The 22,918-nt window shown below is 36.1% G+C and overlaps 1 protein-coding gene across 1 annotated transcript; it reads left to right on the top strand.

The window, feature by feature from the left end:
* The first annotated feature begins 7,248 nt into the window (after positions 1–7,248).
* Positions 7,249–8,599, top strand: LOC148786909 (zinc finger BED domain-containing protein RICESLEEPER 2-like). Its single transcript, XM_088885011.1, has 2 exons — positions 7,249–8,458; positions 8,556–8,599. The coding sequence occupies exons 1-2, from the start codon at positions 7,249–7,251 to the stop codon at positions 8,597–8,599; spliced, it is 1,254 nt and encodes a 417-aa protein (XP_088741137.1).
* The last annotated feature ends 14,319 nt before the right edge of the window (positions 8,600–22,918 follow it).

Below are 22,918 nucleotides of genomic sequence, written 5' to 3'. Positions count from 1 at the left end.
TGCGAGGCTCCAACGCAGGAGCTCTCTAATTCATCTACACCACACTGGTACTAGAATCCCAATGCTTCCTTTGCTAGAAGAAAGTAAGAGAAAAAGAACTTCAAAAAATTGGATAAAGAGAGAGGGGCGGCCGAGCGAGAGAGAGGGAGGAAATTATTTTTTTGTGTTGATGTTATTCTGAAATAATATTATATAAATAATATATATACATTGTATAGATGTACATAAATGTGTTTAAGTACATTTGTTCATTTATAAGGTTAGTCTTCTTAATTGCAAATCAAGAAGATGATCAAAATTGCATTTTCCAAAATTGAAATTTGCTAGGCAATAATTTCTTTTCATAGAACTTTTACATGCGTTCAATGGGGTGTGCTTGCCGATTTTTATCAATTAAAAATGCAAGGCCCAATGAATTTTTATTTAAATTTAATTTAATAAAAATCCACCCATGCTTTAATTATTAATTAAATTATTAACAAACACTATCTTACCCTTTGATCCAAGAAATAATGACCTCCAAATCTAGGTAAAATTGTAAAACTAGTTCCACACTTTAAAATTATTTTATATTTGACCCCATGCTTATCAAGATTTTAAAATTAATTCTATATTCCGTTTAAAGTTACAGAAAAAATGAAAAAGCGTTGCAAAAAATATCCCCTTTTGCAACATCTGGGGTCCTCTTTACGATAATTTTTTACTGTTTTTATAACTTCTAAAGAGAAAACTTTGAAAAATTCTATAAAACTTGGAATTAGATACAAAACAGGCAAAAATTATGGGACCAATTTTACAATTTTTCCTCCAAACCTCCCACAAGAGAACTCCCCACTCTTCTCACCTCAATTCCCATTAAAAAAATAATAAAAAAAAGAGTGTATTGAAACTAAAGGGATTAACATCCAGAAGTGGTGTAATTTCTTCATCTTTTAAGAAAGAAATTAAAAGACCCCTTATTTTTTATAAAATATTGATGTAAGCAAGTGTCCCACATTGGTTGCAGACGAAGAGCTTGGGTGGCTTAAATAATGCAGCTTCCGTGAGGTATTGTCTGGTCTAACTTCATATGAGACTCATGGTTTTATCCTACGAAGGCGCCTTGCTAAGAGAGGACGCCTCGTTGCTTATAAGCTACTCAAACTCCTTGTCTGTAGTTAATGTCGGACATTTGCCTATTGATACGTACATAATCTACCACATTTGGATGAGGATAATGTCTTCTTATAAAAGCTAAATGCTTCTAATCATATGGTATTATTGCAATTTCAACATGTAAAGATATTGATGGGATGTAAAGATGGCAACTTTTTGAAAGAATCGGTATGGCCCGAGAACACGGTGGAAGCGTGAAATAAAAAAATTATTTAATATGGTACAAAGGGGTGTTCCCTTTGAAATTCTCGGGCATTCGGTGTTTGTCAAAAGCATAATAATAAACATATCGAACATGCTAGACAAGTGGCTAGAAGATGAAAATTCAATTAGTAATATTTGAGAAAATCGAACCCATGGATTTTAAAATAAATTATCCAATTATTTATTCTCTCTCCAAGAAATTAATTTAATCCAAATATATTAATCTCCACCTTTTGGAATCAATTCCAAATTAATTTCATCACAATTCAATGATTAGGGTGTGACTCTTTAGGTTCACTTAGCTTGATTTGGGCGTGTGTGACCAAAATAATTAATTAAATTAAATTTAATTAATTATTCTGATTATTCCATAACTGAAAATAACATGTTACCATGTGGCCGTCTAGGAACCAATGACCATGATCCAGTCATGATGCAGTCACCTCTAGCCAGATCCAAGATACAGTCTTCGTATGAATGTGACTGCCATGATTTCTAAAGTTTGAGGACTAATCCCATACTATCAAAACCATGAATACCAGTCATGCCGACCAAGCCCTTAAGGCTTCCATATGATGATTTCTGCGAATTAGTTCAGTCAGTTGACTACATATGACGACTTATGTCTCCTACCGATGACACATGACTGCCGTATTTAGTGCAAGTCTCTATAGGACCCTCGATATCTTGTCTCATGGTCCTCGACTTGGAACATTTTAGGCTGACCCTTAGAAGTTGGTCTCATAGCTGCCAAACCTATACGCAGCCTAACTCCATGGGTTTAACCGTTCAGTCTGTGGGCATTTTATTATTATATTGAAACACCATTAATGTAAGTGGTAAGTACAACAAAACACAATGCCAGTATGATGAATTTTTACCATATTCATCATTCCAATATTATTTAGATAAAGATTGTCTAATAGAAAACAACCAATCAAATTGGTTTTTTGTCACCTATTCCAACAGTAGAGTCGTCACCCCACTTCTGCATTGGGCGATGGATATGTCACAAAAACTGTTGATGGCGATGTTGCCATTGCTTAGAGGTTGGGTGGCGATGTCATCACCCATGAGGAATCAGTAGTCTGTCGCCTCCTTTGTATGTATATATATCCGCTATTGTATCATATATATGTATATGTAAATAAAAACTAAATTTATTATATTATTTACACTCTGGACCATTTGTTTTTTGCCATTGAAGATCAACGGCTATTAAAATAAGGGAATAACGGGTAGAAGTATAAAAACTTTAGAGCCATTCAAGGGGAACAAATAACGGGGGAGAGTGTGCATTATTTAAAAAATGCAAGAATATTTTTTCCTATTTTATTAACACAAGGGAGTTTTCAACTAATTTTGCATAATAATAGGGTTTTATGTAATCTACCAATTGTAATAATTACTCTTGTGATGCAACAACAATTAAAACATGGTACTTGAATAAATAATTTAAGGTTGATTATATCGATACCCTTTTAGATTGGATTTAATTATACAAACATTTTATATATTTACAAAATTATAATTAGATTTCTTGATGTTATAGCTGTAATACAAATATTTCTTTATTCTAGAGCAAAATTTTACAAATACACCTTTGGAGTTAATTGACACCCTCATTTAGAATGTATTTATGACTTTTCTAGGAATAGAAATATGGTGTAATTAATTTTTTTTTTGGGGGGAGGGGAGGGGGGATTGTCCACGTAAATTATTCAAGGATTTAATTATTTTAGTTGTATAGTAGGTTAGCACACACCTGTTTGGTTAACAATTGGTATCAAAGCTTAGATGCTGAATCTGATTCTTTTGAAGAAGAATGATCAAGATGGGGATATTGCTTTATGTAACAATAATTATGAGGGTGCAGGAAAAAAAGCCACTATAAAAGATCAATTATTTCCTCAAGGAAATAATAATATTTAAGGTAGTGTTTTGAAAATTGAACGTTTGAATATAAACGATTTAATATTTTAAAATCGTAGTTATGTTGAGAACAGCCGCAAACAAACAGTTGGGGAAAAAAAAAAAAAACTTAGATATGCAATATTACACTGAAAAGATAAACAATAAACCTAGTTAGGTACAAGTTGTATAGTAACAACTCATGTATAGCAACATAATCTCAAAATAATATGCTTGTCTTAAAGAAATTAGACGACCAGTGTGCACCTAGTGCTATGTCTCTTCTTTTAGGATAAGACGGTACAAGACTACAGTTCTGCACTGTATCAAAATCCTCCTTCATCAATAGCTCAGTTACCAAAACTTGAGAAATATCCCGTGAGGGACACTAATAAAAATAATCAAAAAAAATTATGTAACTGCATATGACATTCAACGTTATAAAACTATAAATTTAAAAGCTTTTAATTCCAGATTAATTTAAACTTTCAGCAAAAAGATAAATACTAAGATTGAGGTATTCGCCCTAACACCCGTGCCCGGGTTGCGCGGTGGCACGCGTGTGGGATTTTCATTAGTCCACCCTAGTCTATAGCTAACACTTCATACGGTGTTGAGTTTTGAACTTAATATAGTGAGATCCTTTTTTTAAAGGATTTTCGATGTGGTACAAGCTAAGAGTTAATTTTAACTATTCCAACCCCACTTCTATATATACTTTCTAAAGCTCAACCTAATCCCTAAATCTTTTGATGTGGAACACCAACAACCTCTTTATTCTTTACCATATAATTTATAGATGGACCTTAATTGACATCCAACTTACCAGATTAAACTAGATAAAATTGACATCTAATCATGCAAATTACAACAAACCCCCACAAATAAATAGATTTAGGATTTACTCAAAGTATCTTAACTTAATTTCAATTGTGGTACCTTCTGGTTTAAACTATTATATCTAAGTTATCTAACTTTGGTTGCTACCAGAACAAATGGAACTATGCCTTCAATTTGTGACAGTGTTTTCCAACAACAACAAGCTACTAGCTATGCATTGATCTTTAGGGTTGATACTATAGGTCATGTGTGTTAGGATAGATGACCACAAAGCCAATTGTGAATATCCTGGATGTACTCTATTTTGACAATTAATCGATATTATGTAATATTATTTTAAGTGAATAAAATGAGTATTCACTTATTTGGCATTTACTTTGTTATCTTCATTCTGTATATTTTTATCTGCTTGAACATCACAACAAAGCCCACAGATCAATTGGTAATCGTGCAATTGGGCTGCGCATTGGATGGCGGTCATGAGATTGGGTTTGAAATGTTCCAAGTCGAGGACCTTGAGATTAGGCATCGAGAGTCTATGGAGACTTGCACTAACAGTCGCATTCAATTAGACAGTATCGTGTTTTATCAGTGACAGACGTGGAGTGTTTATTCGATCTTGGTGGGTTGATTGACTAGGTGTCGAATCAACTGAACTGACTCGTGGGTATCGTCATATGGAAGCCTTGGAGGCATGGTCGGTATGACTCGAATCACCGGTTCTGATAGTATGGGAGTAGTTCTCAGACTTGAGGAAGCACATCAGACACGTGCATATGATGATCGTGTCTTGGATGTGTGCAAGAGGTGATTGTATCACAGATATGATCATCATAAGCCTCGTCCAGTACAGTCGGAATATGTAGCGAGGACAGTGAGTTCCAAGAAGAGGACCCGTCTTCTATTAGTATTAGATAGAGGTATCTCCTATGCACTTAGAGACGCACTTATACCTTATGAACCTGTGGCCATAGTGGTTGATCGAGTAGGAAAGGAGGCTCCTATGTCGATTAATTAAGCATAGTGCAACCTCAAGTATTAAAGCATAGATGCCTAGTCTAGGACGAAACCAACGCCAAATTTCATGTCCTAAACTAAGATCGAGAGACGGTAGACAGAAGGACCTTACCCGTATGGACTCAAAAGCCTAAATGTTCACACAGATATTTACCTACTCTCTAGTGTCATGAACTGTTGCTAGATGGCCACCATGGTGACCGGCTTTCTTGATTAAGGATTAATAAAAAATTATTAATTCAATTTTATTTAATTAAAATAAAAGTATTAGACACTAGCCCAAGTCTAGCTGAAATGTGAACCTAAAGAGTCACACACAAATCATCAGAAAAGAACAAGGAATTTATTTGAAATTAATTCCAGAAGTAATTGGGTTACATGAAAATGAGGGATCCATTGGATGGAAGGCTCAAGTATAAGTTAATGGGATTAATTTATGTTGGGCTTGTCCTTATTATGTAATAAGATTGGACCTTATTAATTAAAGAAGGACAACGTGGGATTATGTATTTAATTTGATTAAATTACATATTGGGCTCAATGCGGTGGATTTTTATTAAATTAGATTCAAATAAAAATTCATTGGGCATTGCATTTTAATCAGTAAAGTCGGCCAACATACCCCATTGAGCACATGTGAATTCTATGAAAGAAAAATATTGGCTAGCAAATTGTAATTTTAGAATGTGCCATTTTAATCATCTTCTTGATTTGAAATTAAGAAGACTTACCTTATAGATGAATAAATGAACCTAGATACATTTATGTACATCTTTACAAGGTGTATATATATTAAACATAATATTATTGGGATTAATATTATTACACAAAAATAACTTCCTCCCTCTCTCTGTCACTTGGCCAGCTCTCTCTTTCTCCAACTTTATGGAGTTCTTTTTCTCTTGCTTTCCTCTAGTAAAGGAATCATTGTTTTCTAGTACCAGTATGGTGTGGATGAATTAGAGGATTCCTGAATTGGAGCCTTACGTGAAAGCTTAAAGTAGGCGGATTCCGACGAAGATAAATTTCGTATTCGATTTCCTTGTGCAATTTTACCATAGCCTCCATTATATTTTTATTTATTATTAGTACTAAATCGAACACTTGGGAATTCTAAGGGTACACCCCTTAAATTCGTTTATTTTGCGCTTTAATTTTTATTATTGTATGCGTTTTATCGTTACAGCTTCCACTTGCGCATTCTCGGACCGTACAGCGCGATCGTTCAATGTGTCTGTATCCTGTTTCATGAATGCTTTCCAAAAGAAAAATCCATTTCATTAGTGCGACCAAACAACTATATTCACTAAGTTGGGCATCTCTAGGGATGCACTGTTTGCATCTTGTGTGAAAGACTCTACCCTATTCAGAGTTGTACTCTTACTTTACTTGTAGTTTGCAACCCCTTCTAAAATAACAGGGGATAGACTCCAAATGAAAAATATAAGCTTAGTCTTAGGTACTCGAACATACTCCAGAACTTGTTTGTACAATACTGAACACTCTTCATGGGATCTTCATTTGGAAGCATATTATCGCAGATATGTCATTGTTGGACTTTCAATTGCATCCCCAATCTGGATTTTGAATTAAAGACTGAACAAGTCCTTTCGTCAAGGGATCAACTTCATTGTTCTTTGTATCCACAGAGTCAATGGCTATAATTTTTTCTAACACCATTTCTCTTATAGATTTGAGTCTAACTTGGACATGTCTTTTTGTCTTTTGATTGAACTTACGACTCTTTGTCTTTGTAATTGTGGTTCAGCTACCACAATACACTGCAATACTTCCACCTATTTGTTAAAAATCATGCTCAAAGGGTTTGCATTACAACAGACACTTGGACATCTATTCAGAAAGTCAATTACATGTCTCACTGCTCATTTTATTGATGATGATTGGAATTTACATAAGAGAATTTTGAATTTTTGTCCAATTATCGGACACAAAAGTGAAGAAGTTAGTAGAGGTGTTGAGAAATGTTTGCTTGAATGGGGTATTGATAGGATTTTAACGATTACTGCTGATAATGCATCTTCTAATGATGGAGCTATGGTTTATTTGAAAAAGAAACTCGAAAACTGGGGTCAAAATATTTTAGGTGGAAAATATGTGCACATGAGGTGTATAGCACATATAATCAACCTTGTGGTTCAGGATGGTTTGAAAGGGAAGGATGAGCATGAGGCAATATCTCGTATTAGAGGGGCAGTTAGGTACGTGAGAAACTCTCTGGCTAGGTACAAAAAATTTCAAGAATGCGCTGAATTTATGAAAACAAAGAAGTTATTGTCTCTTGATGTACCTACCAGATGGAATTCCACCTATTTGATGTTAGAAGCTGCGACATGTCTTCAAAGGGCATTTGATGCTTATGAAGATATTGATCTTGCTTATAAGAATGATCTTTCAAAGAAACCATTTGATGGGGTTCCTATTGAATCTGATTGGGATAGGGCAAAGATGCTATTGAAGTTTTTGAAGTATTTTTACAATCTCACATTGTGCATTTCCGGTTCTTCATATGTCACATCTAATATTGTGTTTCATGAAATATGTGAAGTTGATTTGCTTCTCCGACGATGGTTGCATAGTGATGATATTGAATTAAGTGATATGGCAAGAAAAATGAAAGAAAAATTTGACAAGTATTGGGGATCAATTGAAAAGATGAATATGGTTTTGTATTATGGTGTGATACTTGATCCACGTCACAAATTGGGGTTTGTAGAATTTTCCTTTGATAAATTATATGATGCTATTGGACAAAGTGATGTAACGAAAGAGAGGGTACGAGATGGTCTTCATGAGTTGTTCAATGATTACAAGTTAAGATATGGACACGCTCTTCAAGGAACTTTAGAAAGCCCGGGTTCATCGTCTAGTCGTGTTTCTTCATCTTCTTCCTCATCAAAAGAAATGTTTATGCATGATGAAGAGAGTGAGACTCGCAGGTTTTCTTTACAACAAGAGTACATGATGTACATGACAGGAGGAAAAGATCACGTGAAATCAGAGTTAGAGAAGTATCTCGGTGAGGATGTTGAAGAGTATAGGGAAAAGTTTGATATATTACAATGGTGGAAAGTGAACACTCAAAGGTTTCCGATTCTCTCAAAGATGGCTCGAGATATATTGGCAGTTTCTGTCTCGACTGTTGCTTCAGAGGCCGCATTTAGCACTGGTGGACGTGTTCTTGATGCATTTAGGAGCTCACTATCTCCTAAAATTGTTCAAGCTATTATTTGTGCTCAAGATTGGATCCGTAAAGATTCCAATCCAATAAGCATAGAAGAAGATTTAAGTGAAATTAAAATGTTTGAGCAAGGTACTTTTTATTTTCTCTTTTGCTTTGTTTTATATTAAATTCTATATACTTTTATTTATATTAATCTCAATTCTTTTTTTTTTTTATTTTCTTGTAGAGTTGACAAAATTGGGAGTCGATTCAACCATAATTGATATTTGACTGGACTACTTTGGACTTTGGAGTTTGGACTTTCAAATATTTTGGATGTGGTACTTCACAATTCACATTATTGTAAATTGATTATTAGAATGTAATGACTTGATGGATTATTTTGTTCATGTTGAGATTGGCAAAAATCGAATGTCTCTTGTGACTCTTTGCCATTGCAATTTATTTTATGAATAAAATTTGATTACTTCATAATAATAAAAAAAAAATTAAACTCGAGCAAAACTACCCGAACCCGACTGTCGGGTACCCGACTACTCGGGTTCGGGGTCGGGTACCCGACCCGAGGTACCCGACCCGACGCCCACCCCTAGGTGGAAGTGGTCTGCTTAAATAAGAAATTGTATGAAAAACCCATACAACCTCTTTGCCTCTATTCGAGTTATGTCCAATGCACATAACTCAATTTCAAAAGTAGATTGGCCTATTAAAGTTTGTTTGGAAGTCTTCCAAGAGACAATGCCTCCACCTAAGGTAAATACATATCTTGTACACCTACTGTTAGTCGAGTTTTTGGCTATCCAACTAGCATTACTATATTCCTCGAGAACGGTAGGGAATTGGTCATAGTGTATGATCAATAATGGTGTGTCCTTAAAGTACCTAGGCACGCTATCCATAGCTCACCAATGGGTTCTATTAAGATATCTGATGTATTTAACAAGCTTCTAGATAGAGAAAGATATATTTGTTCTCGAGTTATTAGCTAAATACTGCAAACTCTCAATGATTTGAGAATACATTAGTTGTGATATCGGTACACCGTTTTTACTGGTAGCTACTTACCTGCCCCTTGGAATCAAGAAGGCAGCGTACCCCTTCAGTCCTGAAAAGCTATACTGAACTGAAAGTGAGGTATAGCATTCTGAGCAAAGTGAATTCACGAAGTAAATGAGCGTAACGAACGGCGCGGGTGTGCGCATACATACATGCATGAGAAATAGTATTCTAACCTCCATGTTAGTGAGCCCAAGAGCTAATTGGCGTATCAGTGCAGTTAGCTAGGAGGCTCGGAGCTAGCAGCTAAATACCCAGTTGGAAGCCTTTTGTAAGCCCAGACTTGGTCCGACCTACGCTATTCTAACTACAAGGAATAATAGAGTAAGTTGGTCTACTACTCTTATCCCAGTGGACTATGAGTTATTAAGTTTGGTCTTTTTTTCTGGTTTAGGCGAAGAAAAGGGCTCAATAGCTAAAAGAAAAAGGGGGGAATAGCGTAGATTAAGACATATAAGGAAAAAGGATAAAAGCATTTAGTTAAGGGTCGCCTTTTTTCCTGAGGGACTACTCGTGCGCGTGCGTAACTCCCATGCCTCATTTATCATTTGCGCCTTCCGACTAGGAAGTCGCTCTCTTGCTTCAAATTTAGCTACAATTCTAAAGCAAGAATTCCCCTTAACTGCCACAGAAGGATCTTCTGGTGCCCATGCAATTATATATTTTTTACCTTCTCAACATAATTGAAGGATCGCGTGGTACGGCCCGGGAACACGCAAGTGGAAGCGGTAGAGCGTAAAAGCATAATAATTAAATTTAAAGAGTAAAACAACAAATTCAAGGGGTGTACCCTTGGGTTTTTCGGGCGTTTGATGTATAGAGAAACAAAATAAACATACACGGGGGCTGAGGCAAATATGCATAAACCGAAAAGAAATAAAAAATAAAAAAACGATACCTTCATTTTTCTAGCATTTGGTGGAAAGCTTGTTCACTTGAGGGTCCAACACATGAACCTTCTAATTCATCCACACCATGCTAGAATCAGAATCTCAATGCTCTCTTTGCTAGAAGAGAACAACAGAAAAAAATGGCTCCAAGAGAAAGAGAGAGGGGGCGGCTGAGAGGGACCAAGAAGGAGGAGAATTTTTTTTTTTTTTTTTTTTACATTCATTCATCTATATGGTATGTCCTCTTAATGCCAAATCAAGAAGATGGCTAAAATTGCATTTCCCATAATCACAATTTGCTAGCCATTTATTTCCTTCCATAGAATTTTTCAATGGGCTCAAAAAGGTGGGTTGGGCAATTTTTATGTATAAAAATACAAGACAAATGAATTTTTATTTAAATCCAATTTCAATAAAAATTCATCTAATTGGGCCCAATACGTATTTAATTCAATTAAATACATAAGTTTTCATTGTCATTATTAATTAATAAGGTCCAACTTATTAAATAACAAAGACAAGCCCAATATAAATTAATTCCATTAATTTATCCTTGGGCCTCCCATCTAATGGATTTCTCATGTGTAAGTAATCTAAATACTTCTGGAATTAATTCTAAATTAATTCCTTGTTCTTTCCCGATGATTTGTGTGTGACTCTTTAGGTTCACCTTTCAACTAGATTTGGGCTAGTGTCTAACACTATTATTGATTAAGTCTAATTCAATCGATAATTCTTGATTAACCTTTAATCACCTCTTGCTCATATCCAAGAAACAACCATCGTATGTACGTGACTGCCGTGGTTCCTCAAGTCTGAGGACTACTCCCGTATTATTAGAATCGGGAATTCGAGTCATACCGACTAAGGCTCCAAGGCTTCCATATGAGGGTCCCCGCGAGTCAGCACAGTTGATTAGACACCTAGTCAATCAACCCACCAAGATCGCATAGACACCCTACGTCTGTCACTGATGAAACATGATAATCACTAATTGTATGCCACTCTAAGTGCAAGTCTGTATAGGACCCTCGATGCCTAATCTCGAGGTCTTCGATTTGGAACGTTTCATACCCAACTTTTAGCAATTGGTTTCATAACCGCCACCCTATGCGCGGCCCAACTACATGGTGCCACTGTGGGCTTTGTTGTGATGTTCAAACAGATGCAAACATACAGAATGAGCACAACAAAGTAAATGCCAAATAATCGAATACTCATTTTATTCACTTAAAATAACATTACATAATATCGGTTAATTGTCATAATAGAATACATCCAGGACAATGTAATTGGCTTATTGATCATCTATCCTAACAATCTCCCACATGACCTAAAGTCAATCACCCATCGACCTCAAATCCATCTTATCAAGATTTTGAGTATTAGCAATTTGCGATAATGGTTTAGCAGTGGATTTACTGTGTTTTCTGCTGAGTCGACTCGGTCCATCTGTATGTCACCTTTATTCACCATCTCTCTAAGCAAATGGTAGCATCTAAGAATATGTTTGGAATAGTGATAAGATCTCGGTTCCTTTGCTTGTGCTATTGCTCATTGTTATCGCGAAAGATAACTATCCGTTCGACAATGCTAGGCACTACACCCAACTCTTGGATGTATTTTTTCATCCAAACCGCCTCCTTAGCTGCTTCTGAAGTTGTTATGTATTCAACGTTCATGGTGGAATCTGCTATGGTAGCTTGCTTGGAACTTTTTCAAGTAACCACACCACCATTTAGCTTGAATATAAAACCTGACTGGGATATGGGATCATCATCGTTCGATTGGAAGCTAGCATTGTTGTAGCCTTCCAGAATCAATTCTCCACCATAGTAGATCAAGAAGATATCCTTAGTCCTCTTTAGGTACTTAAGTGTGCTTCACCAGCACATGCCTGATATCTGCTCATTACGCTCAAAGCATATGCGATATCGGGCTTAGTGTATTGGACAACATACTAAATACTGCCCTCGGCTGAAGCATAGGGGATGTCCAACATCCATTTAAGTTCCTCATCAGTCTTGGGAGTTTGTTTCTCCATCTTGAATCTTTACAAGACTTTCTTAATGTATGAGGATTAGGTTAACCCTAACATCCTTTTAGATCTATCCCTACATATCTTGATGTCAAGGATGTAGGAAGCCTCACCGATATCCTTCATGGAAAATTGAGTGGACAACAATGATTTTATATTTTCCAATACCTTAACATCATTCCCAATGAGCAAGATGTTGTCAACATAAAGCACCAGGTACGCAACTGAGCTCCTACTGATCTTATTGTATACACAAGGATCAGATTCATTCTTGATGATATCATATGCCCGTATGACTTCATCAGAAAGCGTGTTCCAGCTTCAGAAAGCTTGTTTGAGGCCATAAATGGACCTTTGGATACGACAGACCTTTTAGTCTTCTCCAGCAAAGGTGAAACCTTCCGACTGATCTATGTAGATCTCTTTTCTCAATGGAACCGTTTAGGAAGTTCGTTTTCACGTCCATATGGATCATTTCATAGTCATACCATGCTGCTATGACAAGTAGTATCCGAATGGACTTGGCCATGGCCACGGGCGAATAGATCTCCTCAAAGTCGACCTCGGGTTGTTGAGTGTATCCTTTTTTCCACGAGCCTAGTCTTGAAGGAAGTAACCTCCCCGTTAGCTCCAAGCTTACATTTGTAGACCCATATGCAACCAACTGGCTTAACGCCTTTATGTGGGTCGACCAGGGTCCAAACTTGGTTTGAACCCATAGAGTCCATTTTGGATTCATGGCCTCAGGCCACTTATTTGAGTGGATGTGAGAAATCGCTTCTCCGTATGTTATTAGATTACCATCCAATTGGCTAGTCAAGCCTAAGAATCCATACGTATCAGGTGGTTAGGATACTCTGGTTGATCTACGGAGAACTGGAGCATTTTAATTGGGATACGTAGGTACAGATGGCGTTGGATTATCCTGATGAGGTATCTCACTTGACTCTTCAAGTAGTTCCTCATCACGTCGGCTATCCGTAGGAAAACCTTATTCCAAGAATACTATGTTCCTCGAGACAAAGACCTTTTGTTCCGATGGGTCATAGAACTAGTACTCCGTAATTTCTTTCGGATATGTGACAAACCTACACAGACTAGATGTTGATTCTAGTTTGTCTCTCGCTAGTCTCTCGACGTATGTGGGGCTACCCCACACTCTCAAGTTCTTGTAAGATGCAGGCTTGTCATGCCATATCTCATATGGCGTTTGGGGCACAACTTTGGACGGTGCCATATTAAGCAACTTGGCTGCTGTCTCAAGAGAATATCCCAAGAAAGATAGGGGCAACTCGGTAAAACTCATCATGGATCGGACCATGTCCAACATGTTGGAAAAGGTGACCAAAAGTCATTTAGAATAGCGGTCTTGAGAACATTCAAGCAATTTTTATTTACGCAATATTGTCCTGACGAATATGGTAAGTACTCATCTCTGGAACATGTATCTGTTGTGCTTACCAAATTACGTCAAGCACTGCTTTGACGTCACAACAGATGCCCACAGACCACTTAATAACCCAAGAACTTGGGCTGCGTAATGGATGCCGGCTATGAAACCAACTTCTGAAGGTTGGTCTGAAATGTTCTAAGTCGAGACCTCGAGACTGGGCATCGAAAGTCCTACTCAGACTTGCACTGAGTATTGCATTCGTTGGATGAGTACCGCATTTCATCGGCAACAAGCATTGGACGTTTATGCAATTTTATTGGGTTAGTGGACAAAATGGTCAACTGAATGAACTGACTCGCGGGGATCGTCATATGGAAGCCTTTGCTTGGTCGGTATGATTTGAGACCCCAGCTTCTATAGTACGGGAGTGGTTCTCAGACTTGAGAAATCACGACAGTCGCATGCATACGATGACTGTATCTTGGATCTGTGCGAGAGGTGATAGTGTCACAGATATGATCATCATAAGCCTTGTCCAGTGCAGTGGGAGTGTGTAGCAAGGACGGTGAGTTCCAAGAAGAGGATCAATCCCTGTTAGTATGTGACAGAGGTATCTCCTATGCAGATGCGTTCACGCTCTATGAATATGTGGCCACAATCATTAATTGAATAAGAAAAGGAGGTTACTATGTCGAGAAACTTGGCGTAACGCGATCTCAAGTATTAAGCATAGATGCCTAGTCCAGGATGGGAACCGACACCTAATTCAATGCCCTAGACTAAGGCTGGGAGAGGATAGATGGAAGAACTGTACCCGTATGCACTCGAGAGCCTAAATGTTCACACGGTAATTCACCTACTCTCGAGTGCTATGGACCGTTGCCAGACGGCCACCCATGGTAACGGGCTTTTTTGATTAAGGGTTAATCAAGAATTACTAATTAAATTTGATTTAATTAATAATAGTGTTAGAAACTAGCCCAAGTCTAGCTGAAAGATGAGCCTAAAGAATCACACACAAATCACCGGAAAGGAAAAAAAAACAATTTAGAATTAATTCCACAAGTAATTGGATTACTTACAAAGAAAGATTGATTGGATGAAAAAAGGACCAAGAATAACTTAATGCCATTAATTTATGTTGGACTTGTCCTTATAATTTAATAAGTTGGATCTTATTAAATAATAAGAATAATTTGGGTTTATGTATTTAATTAGAATAAATACAAATTGGCCTCAATAAAGTTGATTTTTTGTTAAATTGGATTTAAATAAAAATTCATTAGGCTTGTATTTTTTTAAGGGTAAAAATCAACAAGCCCATTATTTTGAGCCCATGGAAAATTCCATGAAAGGAAATAAATGGCTAGCAAATTGCAATTCTAACCATGTGTTTGCAACTTCTCCTTGGGTCTCCTTCCTCCATTGGTTTGCCTTCTTTCTCTGTTGGCTTGCTTTGTAAAAATAAAAAATCCTAACCAAAAATCTATTCGTGGGAGTACATAGTGGGGAGGACAACAAGCATTATTATTCTAAGACAAAAAAACGACAGAAGGGAGAAGTAAGGGGCATACGAACCCACCAACAAACATAATACATATAAAAGGTCTAGGCTTCGTGATCATCCTTCATCATTCATTCAAACAAGTAATCATACGTACCATGTACAATCCAAAAGTATGATATCCAATATCATAAAATTAATTGTACGAAGAAAACACAACAAAAAACAACAAAAAGCGGCTCAACCATTGGCCGTCAGCCTGCAGCGCTCGAAGGGGGATGCACATGCTGGCCAGACTGTGTAGCAGGCCCTCGCCTGCGCGCGCCCACTATGTAGTGGCAGCGATAGTGCTGCTCCATTTTTTTCTTCGTTGTTGTTTATTATGAAAAAAAAAGCACCATATTGAAAATTATAAATTTTCACATGCTTGAGTCATCCCAATAATTGAAAAAAGCAAACGAGCTATTTTCATCATATAATACCAAACAAAAAGTGATAAAACATGCTTTAAATGCCTTAAAGAGCATGTTAACATGCAAATATCACATAACCATCAGCCCCTACATCGAACAGCGCTCTGATACTACTTTAAGGATCACGTGGTATCGCTCAGGATTGCGCAAGCGAAAGCGGTAGAGCGTAAATGTATAATAATTAAAATTAGCGTAAAACAACGAACTCAAGGGGTGTACCCTTCGAGTTCCAGGGCATTCGATGTATAGAGAAAAAAAATAAACATACACAGTGCTGAGGCAAATATGCATAAACCAGAAAGCAATAAAATATAGAAATACAAAACCTTCGTTTTTCTAGCATTTGGTGGAAAGGTTGATCACTTGAGGCTCCAACGCAGGAACCCTCTAATTTATTCACACCATACCAGAATCAGGATCTTAATGCTCTATTTACTAGAAGAGAACAAGAAAAAAAATATTCTCCAAGAGCAAGAGAGAGGGAGCGGCTAAGGGGGACTACGAAGGAGGAGGATTATTTTTTTTTTTTTTTGTTTCGTTGTAGATTGTGTAATAATATAATTTTCCTTAATAAGTTATACACAATATAATATAATATATACCTTGTATAGATGTATATGAATGTGTCTAGATACATTCATTCATCTATATGGTATGTCTTCTTAATTCCAAATCAAGAAAATGGCTAAAATTGCATTTCCCAAAATTACAATTTGCTAGCCATTTATTTTCTTCTATAGAATTTATCAATGGGCTAAAAAAGTGAGTTGGCCAATTTTATACTTAAAAATACAAGCCCGACGAATTTTTATTTAAATTCAATTTTAATAAAACTCCTTCCAATTGTGCCCAGTATGTATTTAATCGAATTAAATACATAAGCCCTCATTGTCTATTAGTTAATAAGGTCTAATTTATTAAATAACAAGGTCAAGCTCAATATAAATTACTTTCATTAATTTATCCTTAGGCCTTCCATCCAATGAATATCTCATTTATAAGTAATCTAATTACTTGTGGAGTTAATTCCAAATTAATTTCTTATTTTTTTCCGATGATTTATGTGTGACTCTTTAGGTTCACCTTTCAGCTGTACTTGGGCAAGTCTAACACTATTATTAATTAATCTAATTTAATTTATAATTCTTAATTAACCATTAATCAAAAAAGCCTGTCACCATGGGTGGCCTTTTAGCAACGATCCATAGCACTAGAGACTAGATTATTGTCCGTGTGAACATTTAGGATCTCAAGTCCATACGGGTATGGTCCTTCCGTCTACCATCTCCCTGTCTTAGTTTAGGGCATGAAATTTTGTGACGGTTCCCATCTTGAATTAGGCATGACACCTTAATACATGAGATTGCGCTACGCTTAATTGATCGACACAGGAACATCCTTTCCTACAGGATTGACACCTGTTCCCCAAGTTTATAAGGTGTAAGCGCGTCTCCAAATACATAGGAGATACCTCTATCAAATACTGATAGGGGATGAATTCTCTTCTTGAAACTCACCGTTCTTGCTAAATACTCCGATTGTACTGGACAAGACTTTTATGATGATCATATCTATGGCACAATCACCTCTTGCACACATTCAAGATACAGTAATCGTATGCACGTGACTGTCGTGGTTCCTCAAGTTTGAGGACTACTCCCATACTATCAAAATCGGGAATTCTAGTCATACCGACCAAGCCTCTAAGGCTTCTATATAACGATCCCCACGAGCTAGTTTAAGTGATTCAATACCTAGTCAATCAACCCATCAAGAATGCATAGACGCCCCACGTCTGTAACCGATAAAACACGGTGCTCACTAATTAATGTGACTCTTAATGTCAGTCTCCATAGGACTCTCGATGTTCAATCTTGAGGTCCTCGACTTGAAACATTTAGGACTCAACCTTTCGCCAGTTGGTTTTATGACTGCTATCCAATGCGCGACCCAACTACACGGTTGTTAATTGGTTTGTGAGCTTTGTTGTGATGTTCTAGCAGATGCAAACATACAGAATGACCACAACAAAGTAAATGCCAAATAACGAATACTCATTTTATTCACTTGAAATGATATTGCATAATATCGGTTAATTGTCACAATAGAATATATCCAGGCCAATCTAATTGGCTTATTGGTCATCTATCCTAACAATATTGAGTTTGAGGCATGGCTATACCATCAGTTTTGCCTTATCACATTTGCCTTATCATATCCATCATTTCAAACTTATTTTTCAAGAAAGACATAGTTTCAGTAATTAGTTCTAAGTTCGATCTCTTAAGTAGAACATCATCTACATAAAGGCATAATATCATACAATTATCTCGTTTAACCTTACAGTAGATACATTTGTCACTATAATTAATGTTGAAGCCAAAAGACAGAATTGTTTTATCAAACTTTACATGCCATTGTTTGAGAGCTTGTTTTAGTTCATAAAGCGACTTAACATGTTTACAAAATTTTCTCTCATTTTCAAAAGCTACAAATCCCTAAAGCTAATGCATGTATATTTCCTCCTCGAGATGACCATATAGGAAAGCAGTTTTAACATCTGTTTTGGAAAATCTGAAGTTTATACACCAAAGTGCTATAAGCGCCTAGATAGTAGCTAAACGAGCTATTGGGGAATAAGTATCAAAGTTGACTTTCTCTTTTTGTTTAAACTCCTTACCAACCAACTTAGCCTTAAACTTACCTATGGTTCCATCATATTTCAATTTTTTCATGAAAATTCACTTAGATCCAACTAGTACACCCTAAAGGGAGATCAACTAGTTCCCATACCCCATTAGAGACTACGTAGTCCATCTCACTTTTGACAGCTACCTCCATGCTTTGCTTCAAATAAGGCCATTGCATCTTTGAAGGTTAAAGGGTCATCCTCGATATCGTTGGTGCCAAAATCACTTCCAAAATCCTTAATGACTCTGGCTCTCTTACTCTATCTAGGTTCATCTAACTCATCATCAGTCGGACTCGAACTACTAGGACCAACCCCAATATTGTTATCTTTTCCCCATGATTAGCAGTATTAGTGGAGGTAAGAGAAATATCTAAAGAAATATTTGATGTACTTTCAATTTTATAGAAAATACAATTTCTAAGAAAGTAGCATCACGGGACTCAACTATAGTATTGACATCTATACCTTGAATTTTTGATTTAATAATAAAAAATTGCAGGGCATAGCTAGTTTCTATATAACCTAGAAACACCGCATCTACCGTCTTGGAACCTAACTTCTTTATCTTAGGTTCAGAGACTAGAACTTTTGTAAGGCACCCCAACACATGAAAATATTTTAGGCTTTGATTTTCTACCTTTTCATAGTTAGAAGGACAACTCGTATTGTGTTTCAGAGGTACTCTATTCAAAATACGGCAAACCGTGTTCAAAGCATCTTCCCGTAAATACTTTGGTAATCGAAGTGATTAATAGACCGTTGATCATGTCTTCAAATAATCTATTTCTTCCATTCTGTTATTCAGTTGAAAGATGGTGATTATGGAGGTGTTTCTTCATGAATAATTCTAAATTTCTTACGATATTCACTAAATGCACCTAATTCATATTCTCCTCCCCTTTCAGGTCTTAGTCTGTTAAGTTTCTTACCAGTTTGAGTTTCTGTTTCATTTTTAAACAAAATAAGTCTTTCTGAAGCTTCATTTTATTTCTTATGAGATAGATAAAATAGTATTTACTGCAATAATCTTTAAAGGTGATAAAGTATCAATTTTTGTCCTTAATTAAAAGTTCATTAAACTCATAAATTCCTGTATGTATTAATTCAAGTATTTTCTAATTCCTATCTATTGAATAATAAGATTTCCTGACTTGTTTAGCTTCTAAACATATGATATATTTGTATCCTTTTCCAATATTATGACTAGGCATTGATTAAGGTTCATCATCAATTTAATTGAACCTAGATTTAATTGACCTAATCTACTATGTCATAGAGTACATGATTCAACATTCATAACAATAGAATAAAAAATTTGCAATTTTTTAAAATCATAATCAAGTAAAAAATTTAAACAAGGGAAAATTGCAAAAGAACCCCTATGTTTTTTGAAATCTTGGACACGCTCCCTTTGCTATTTGTTTTACTTAACCACATTAATTTATTTTGTCATTTCCTGTATCCTTATATATTAGAAATTATTGTTATTCCAAAAATCGTTAGATTTTCTTTTATTAAATCAGGATCGTAGGATCTAATTAAATTTGAATAGCCGTTGATCTTCAATACTTAATATCAAATTATCCAGATTTAATTATTTTAAAATATTTGTTTATACATACAATTATGTATAAACGTACAAGTACAATATATATATATAAGTACTATATACCGTATGTATATATATGTTGGTGGAAGGTCGCCACTCCACCTCCACTAGCTGTCAGCGTCTAGGCGACGACCATGCCACCTAAAATTGGGTTGGAAATGGGCGTCGTTGCCTCTAAATGTAGGCGTCGTTGCCCGATATAGGCAGGAAGTGGCCGTAGAGAGGAAGACCTGGAGATGCGGCACCAAACAGGCAGAGGCGGTGGGGAGGCGGAGATGGAGGCAGAGGGTCTAACTCAATGATGTTTTTTTGGTATATCATATATAATTTCTTTATGCTTTCATATAACACATAAACTTAAAACTTTTATAAATTAAAATAATAATATAAATAATTTATAAATGTGTTAATGTTTATATAAGTAATACATACAATAAATTTTTTAATCTTTCAATACCTAAAACATGTTAGAACAGGTGACCTGAACGCTAATTAGATTGACGTACTTGTAATCTATTCTGACAGTAACTTATTCAGTGAATAAAATGAGTATTCGCTATTGGCATTTCATTTGTTGTGCTCATTGCACATATGTTTGCATTTCTTTCAAACATCACAACAAAGCCCACATACCACTTTAACAATCCTGCAACAGTCGGACTGCACATTCGATGGAGGTCATCAAAACAGCTGTCTAGGGTTGGGTCTGAAATGTTACAAGTCTATGACCTCGAAAATGGGCATCGAGTGTTCTACGGTCACTTTATTAAGAATAGGATTCATTTGATGAGTGTCGTGTTTCATCGGTGATAGACGTGGAACGTCTATGCTATCTTAGTGGGTTGATTGGCTAGGTTTTGAATCGACTGAATGACTCACAGGGACCATCATATGGAAGCCTTGGAGAGGCTTGGTCAGTATGACCCAAATCTCCGGCTCCAATAGTACGGGAGTAGTCCTTAGACTTGAGGAATCATGACAGTAACGTGCATGCGATGACTGTATCTTGGATTTGTGCAAGAGGTGATCGTATCCTAGAAATGTAGCGATGATGGTTAGTTCTAAGAAGAGGATCCGCTCCTGTCAAAACGTGACAAAGGGTATCTCCTAAGCACTTAGAGATGCATTTACGTTCTATAAACCTGTGGGCACAGTCATTAATCGAATAGGAGAAAGAGGTACCAGTGTCGAGCAATTTGACGTAACGCGATCTTAAGTATTAAGCATAGACGCCTATTCCAGGATGGGAGCGGACACCTAATTCCATGCCCTAGACTAAGGCCGGGAGACAGTAGACGGAAGGATCGTACCCGTATGGATTCGAGAGCCTAAAATTTCACATGGATATTCGCCTAGCCTAGCCATGAACCGTTGCCAGAAGGCTACCCATGGTGACGGGCTTTCTTCATCTTGGGTTGATCGAGAATTATTCATTAAATTAGATTTAATTAATAATAGTGTTTAACACTGACCTAAGTCTTGCTGAAAGGAAAACCTAAAAGGTCACAAACAAATCACCGAGAAAGGATAATGAATTAATTAGGAATTAATTCCATAAGTAATTGGATTACTTATTAATGAGAGGGATCCATTGGATGGAGGAGTCCAAGAATAAATTAATAGGATTAATTTACATTGTGCTTGCCCTTATTAATTAATAAGTTGGACTTATTAATTAATAAAGGCTTATTGGACTCATATATTTAATTGAATTATATATATGATGGACTTAATTAGGTGGGCTTTAATTAAATTGAATTTAATTAAAATTATTAGGCCTTCTATTTTATTCAATAAACTCGGCCAAAGCATCCCCTCAATTAAGTTGTTGGAAAATTCTAGGAAAGAAAATTATGACTAACAAATTCACTTTTGGAAAGTGCCATGTTAGTCATCCTTAATTTGAAATAACGGATTTATTACCTTATGGATTGTAGAATGAACCTAGACACATTCTAATACATCCATACAAGGTATATATGTATATTAATTATTTAGAATGACTAATGAATACATAACACAACACAAAATAATTTCCTATCCCTAGCACCCATTCGGCCGCCCCCTCTCCAATACACACTTGGTGTATTTTTTTTCCATAATTCTTTTCTAGTAAATTGAGTTGAAGCATCCCAAGTTCCGGTGTGGTGCTGACGCAACTTTAGAGGACTTCTATTTATGAGGTAATACTTGATTTATGATTTTTGTATCTTTCATTTTTATTTTACTATTAGCCCTGTTTGTTGTAATTTTTAACTACATTGAACACCATAGAACTCCAAGGGTACACCGCCTCCGCTTGCGCATTCCCGGGCCGATTCACTCGCACTTTTTGTTGCTTTCAACTGGTATCAGAGCCCGATTCGATGTAGGAGCTACGGTTTTGTGTGAATAAGCATGACAATATGATTTTATTACTTTTGAAGCATGATATTTATTTTTGCTTATTCTTGAATAATTATGTAACAAAATACTTGATTTAAGTATTTTAAGAAAATTAATATTTTTGGAAAATACTTATTTTTAATTTCAGATTAATGTGTGGAAAAAAAAAATTGGTACTGTAGTAGTGCGTTGCCGACCGGTAGTGCACAACTTGCACGCAACTGGAAGGCAGTACCCACGTGGGCGTGCGCGCAATGGGCCACCTGTGCGGCCGATGGGCTGCTGCTGCAGATACGGCCGGCGGTAGGGCCGTTTTTTTGAAAAATTAGATTTTCTAATTTCTAAATATTTTTTGAAGAATATTAATATTTGTTGATCTAATTTTCGGAGGAAATTGGATTTTTTCTAAAATTAAATTAATTTAATTTGGTTTTTTTGCTTGTATTGAATGCACGTGGATAAGTCATCCCTTTAAATTGTAAATTTTAAATTTTTTATTTTATGCATATAATTATTTATCGTGATATTGGATATCATGATGTTTTCTTG

Source organism: Sesamum indicum, linkage group LG9 (assembly GCF_026168435.1).
Source record: "Sesamum indicum cultivar Baizhima isolate 11 linkage group LG9, ASM2616843v1, whole genome shotgun sequence".
Lineage (NCBI taxonomy): Eukaryota > Viridiplantae > Streptophyta > Magnoliopsida > Lamiales > Pedaliaceae > Sesamum > Sesamum indicum.
The sequence above is the reverse complement of the archived record's forward strand: the minus strand, read 5'-3'. Positions and strand labels throughout refer to the sequence as shown.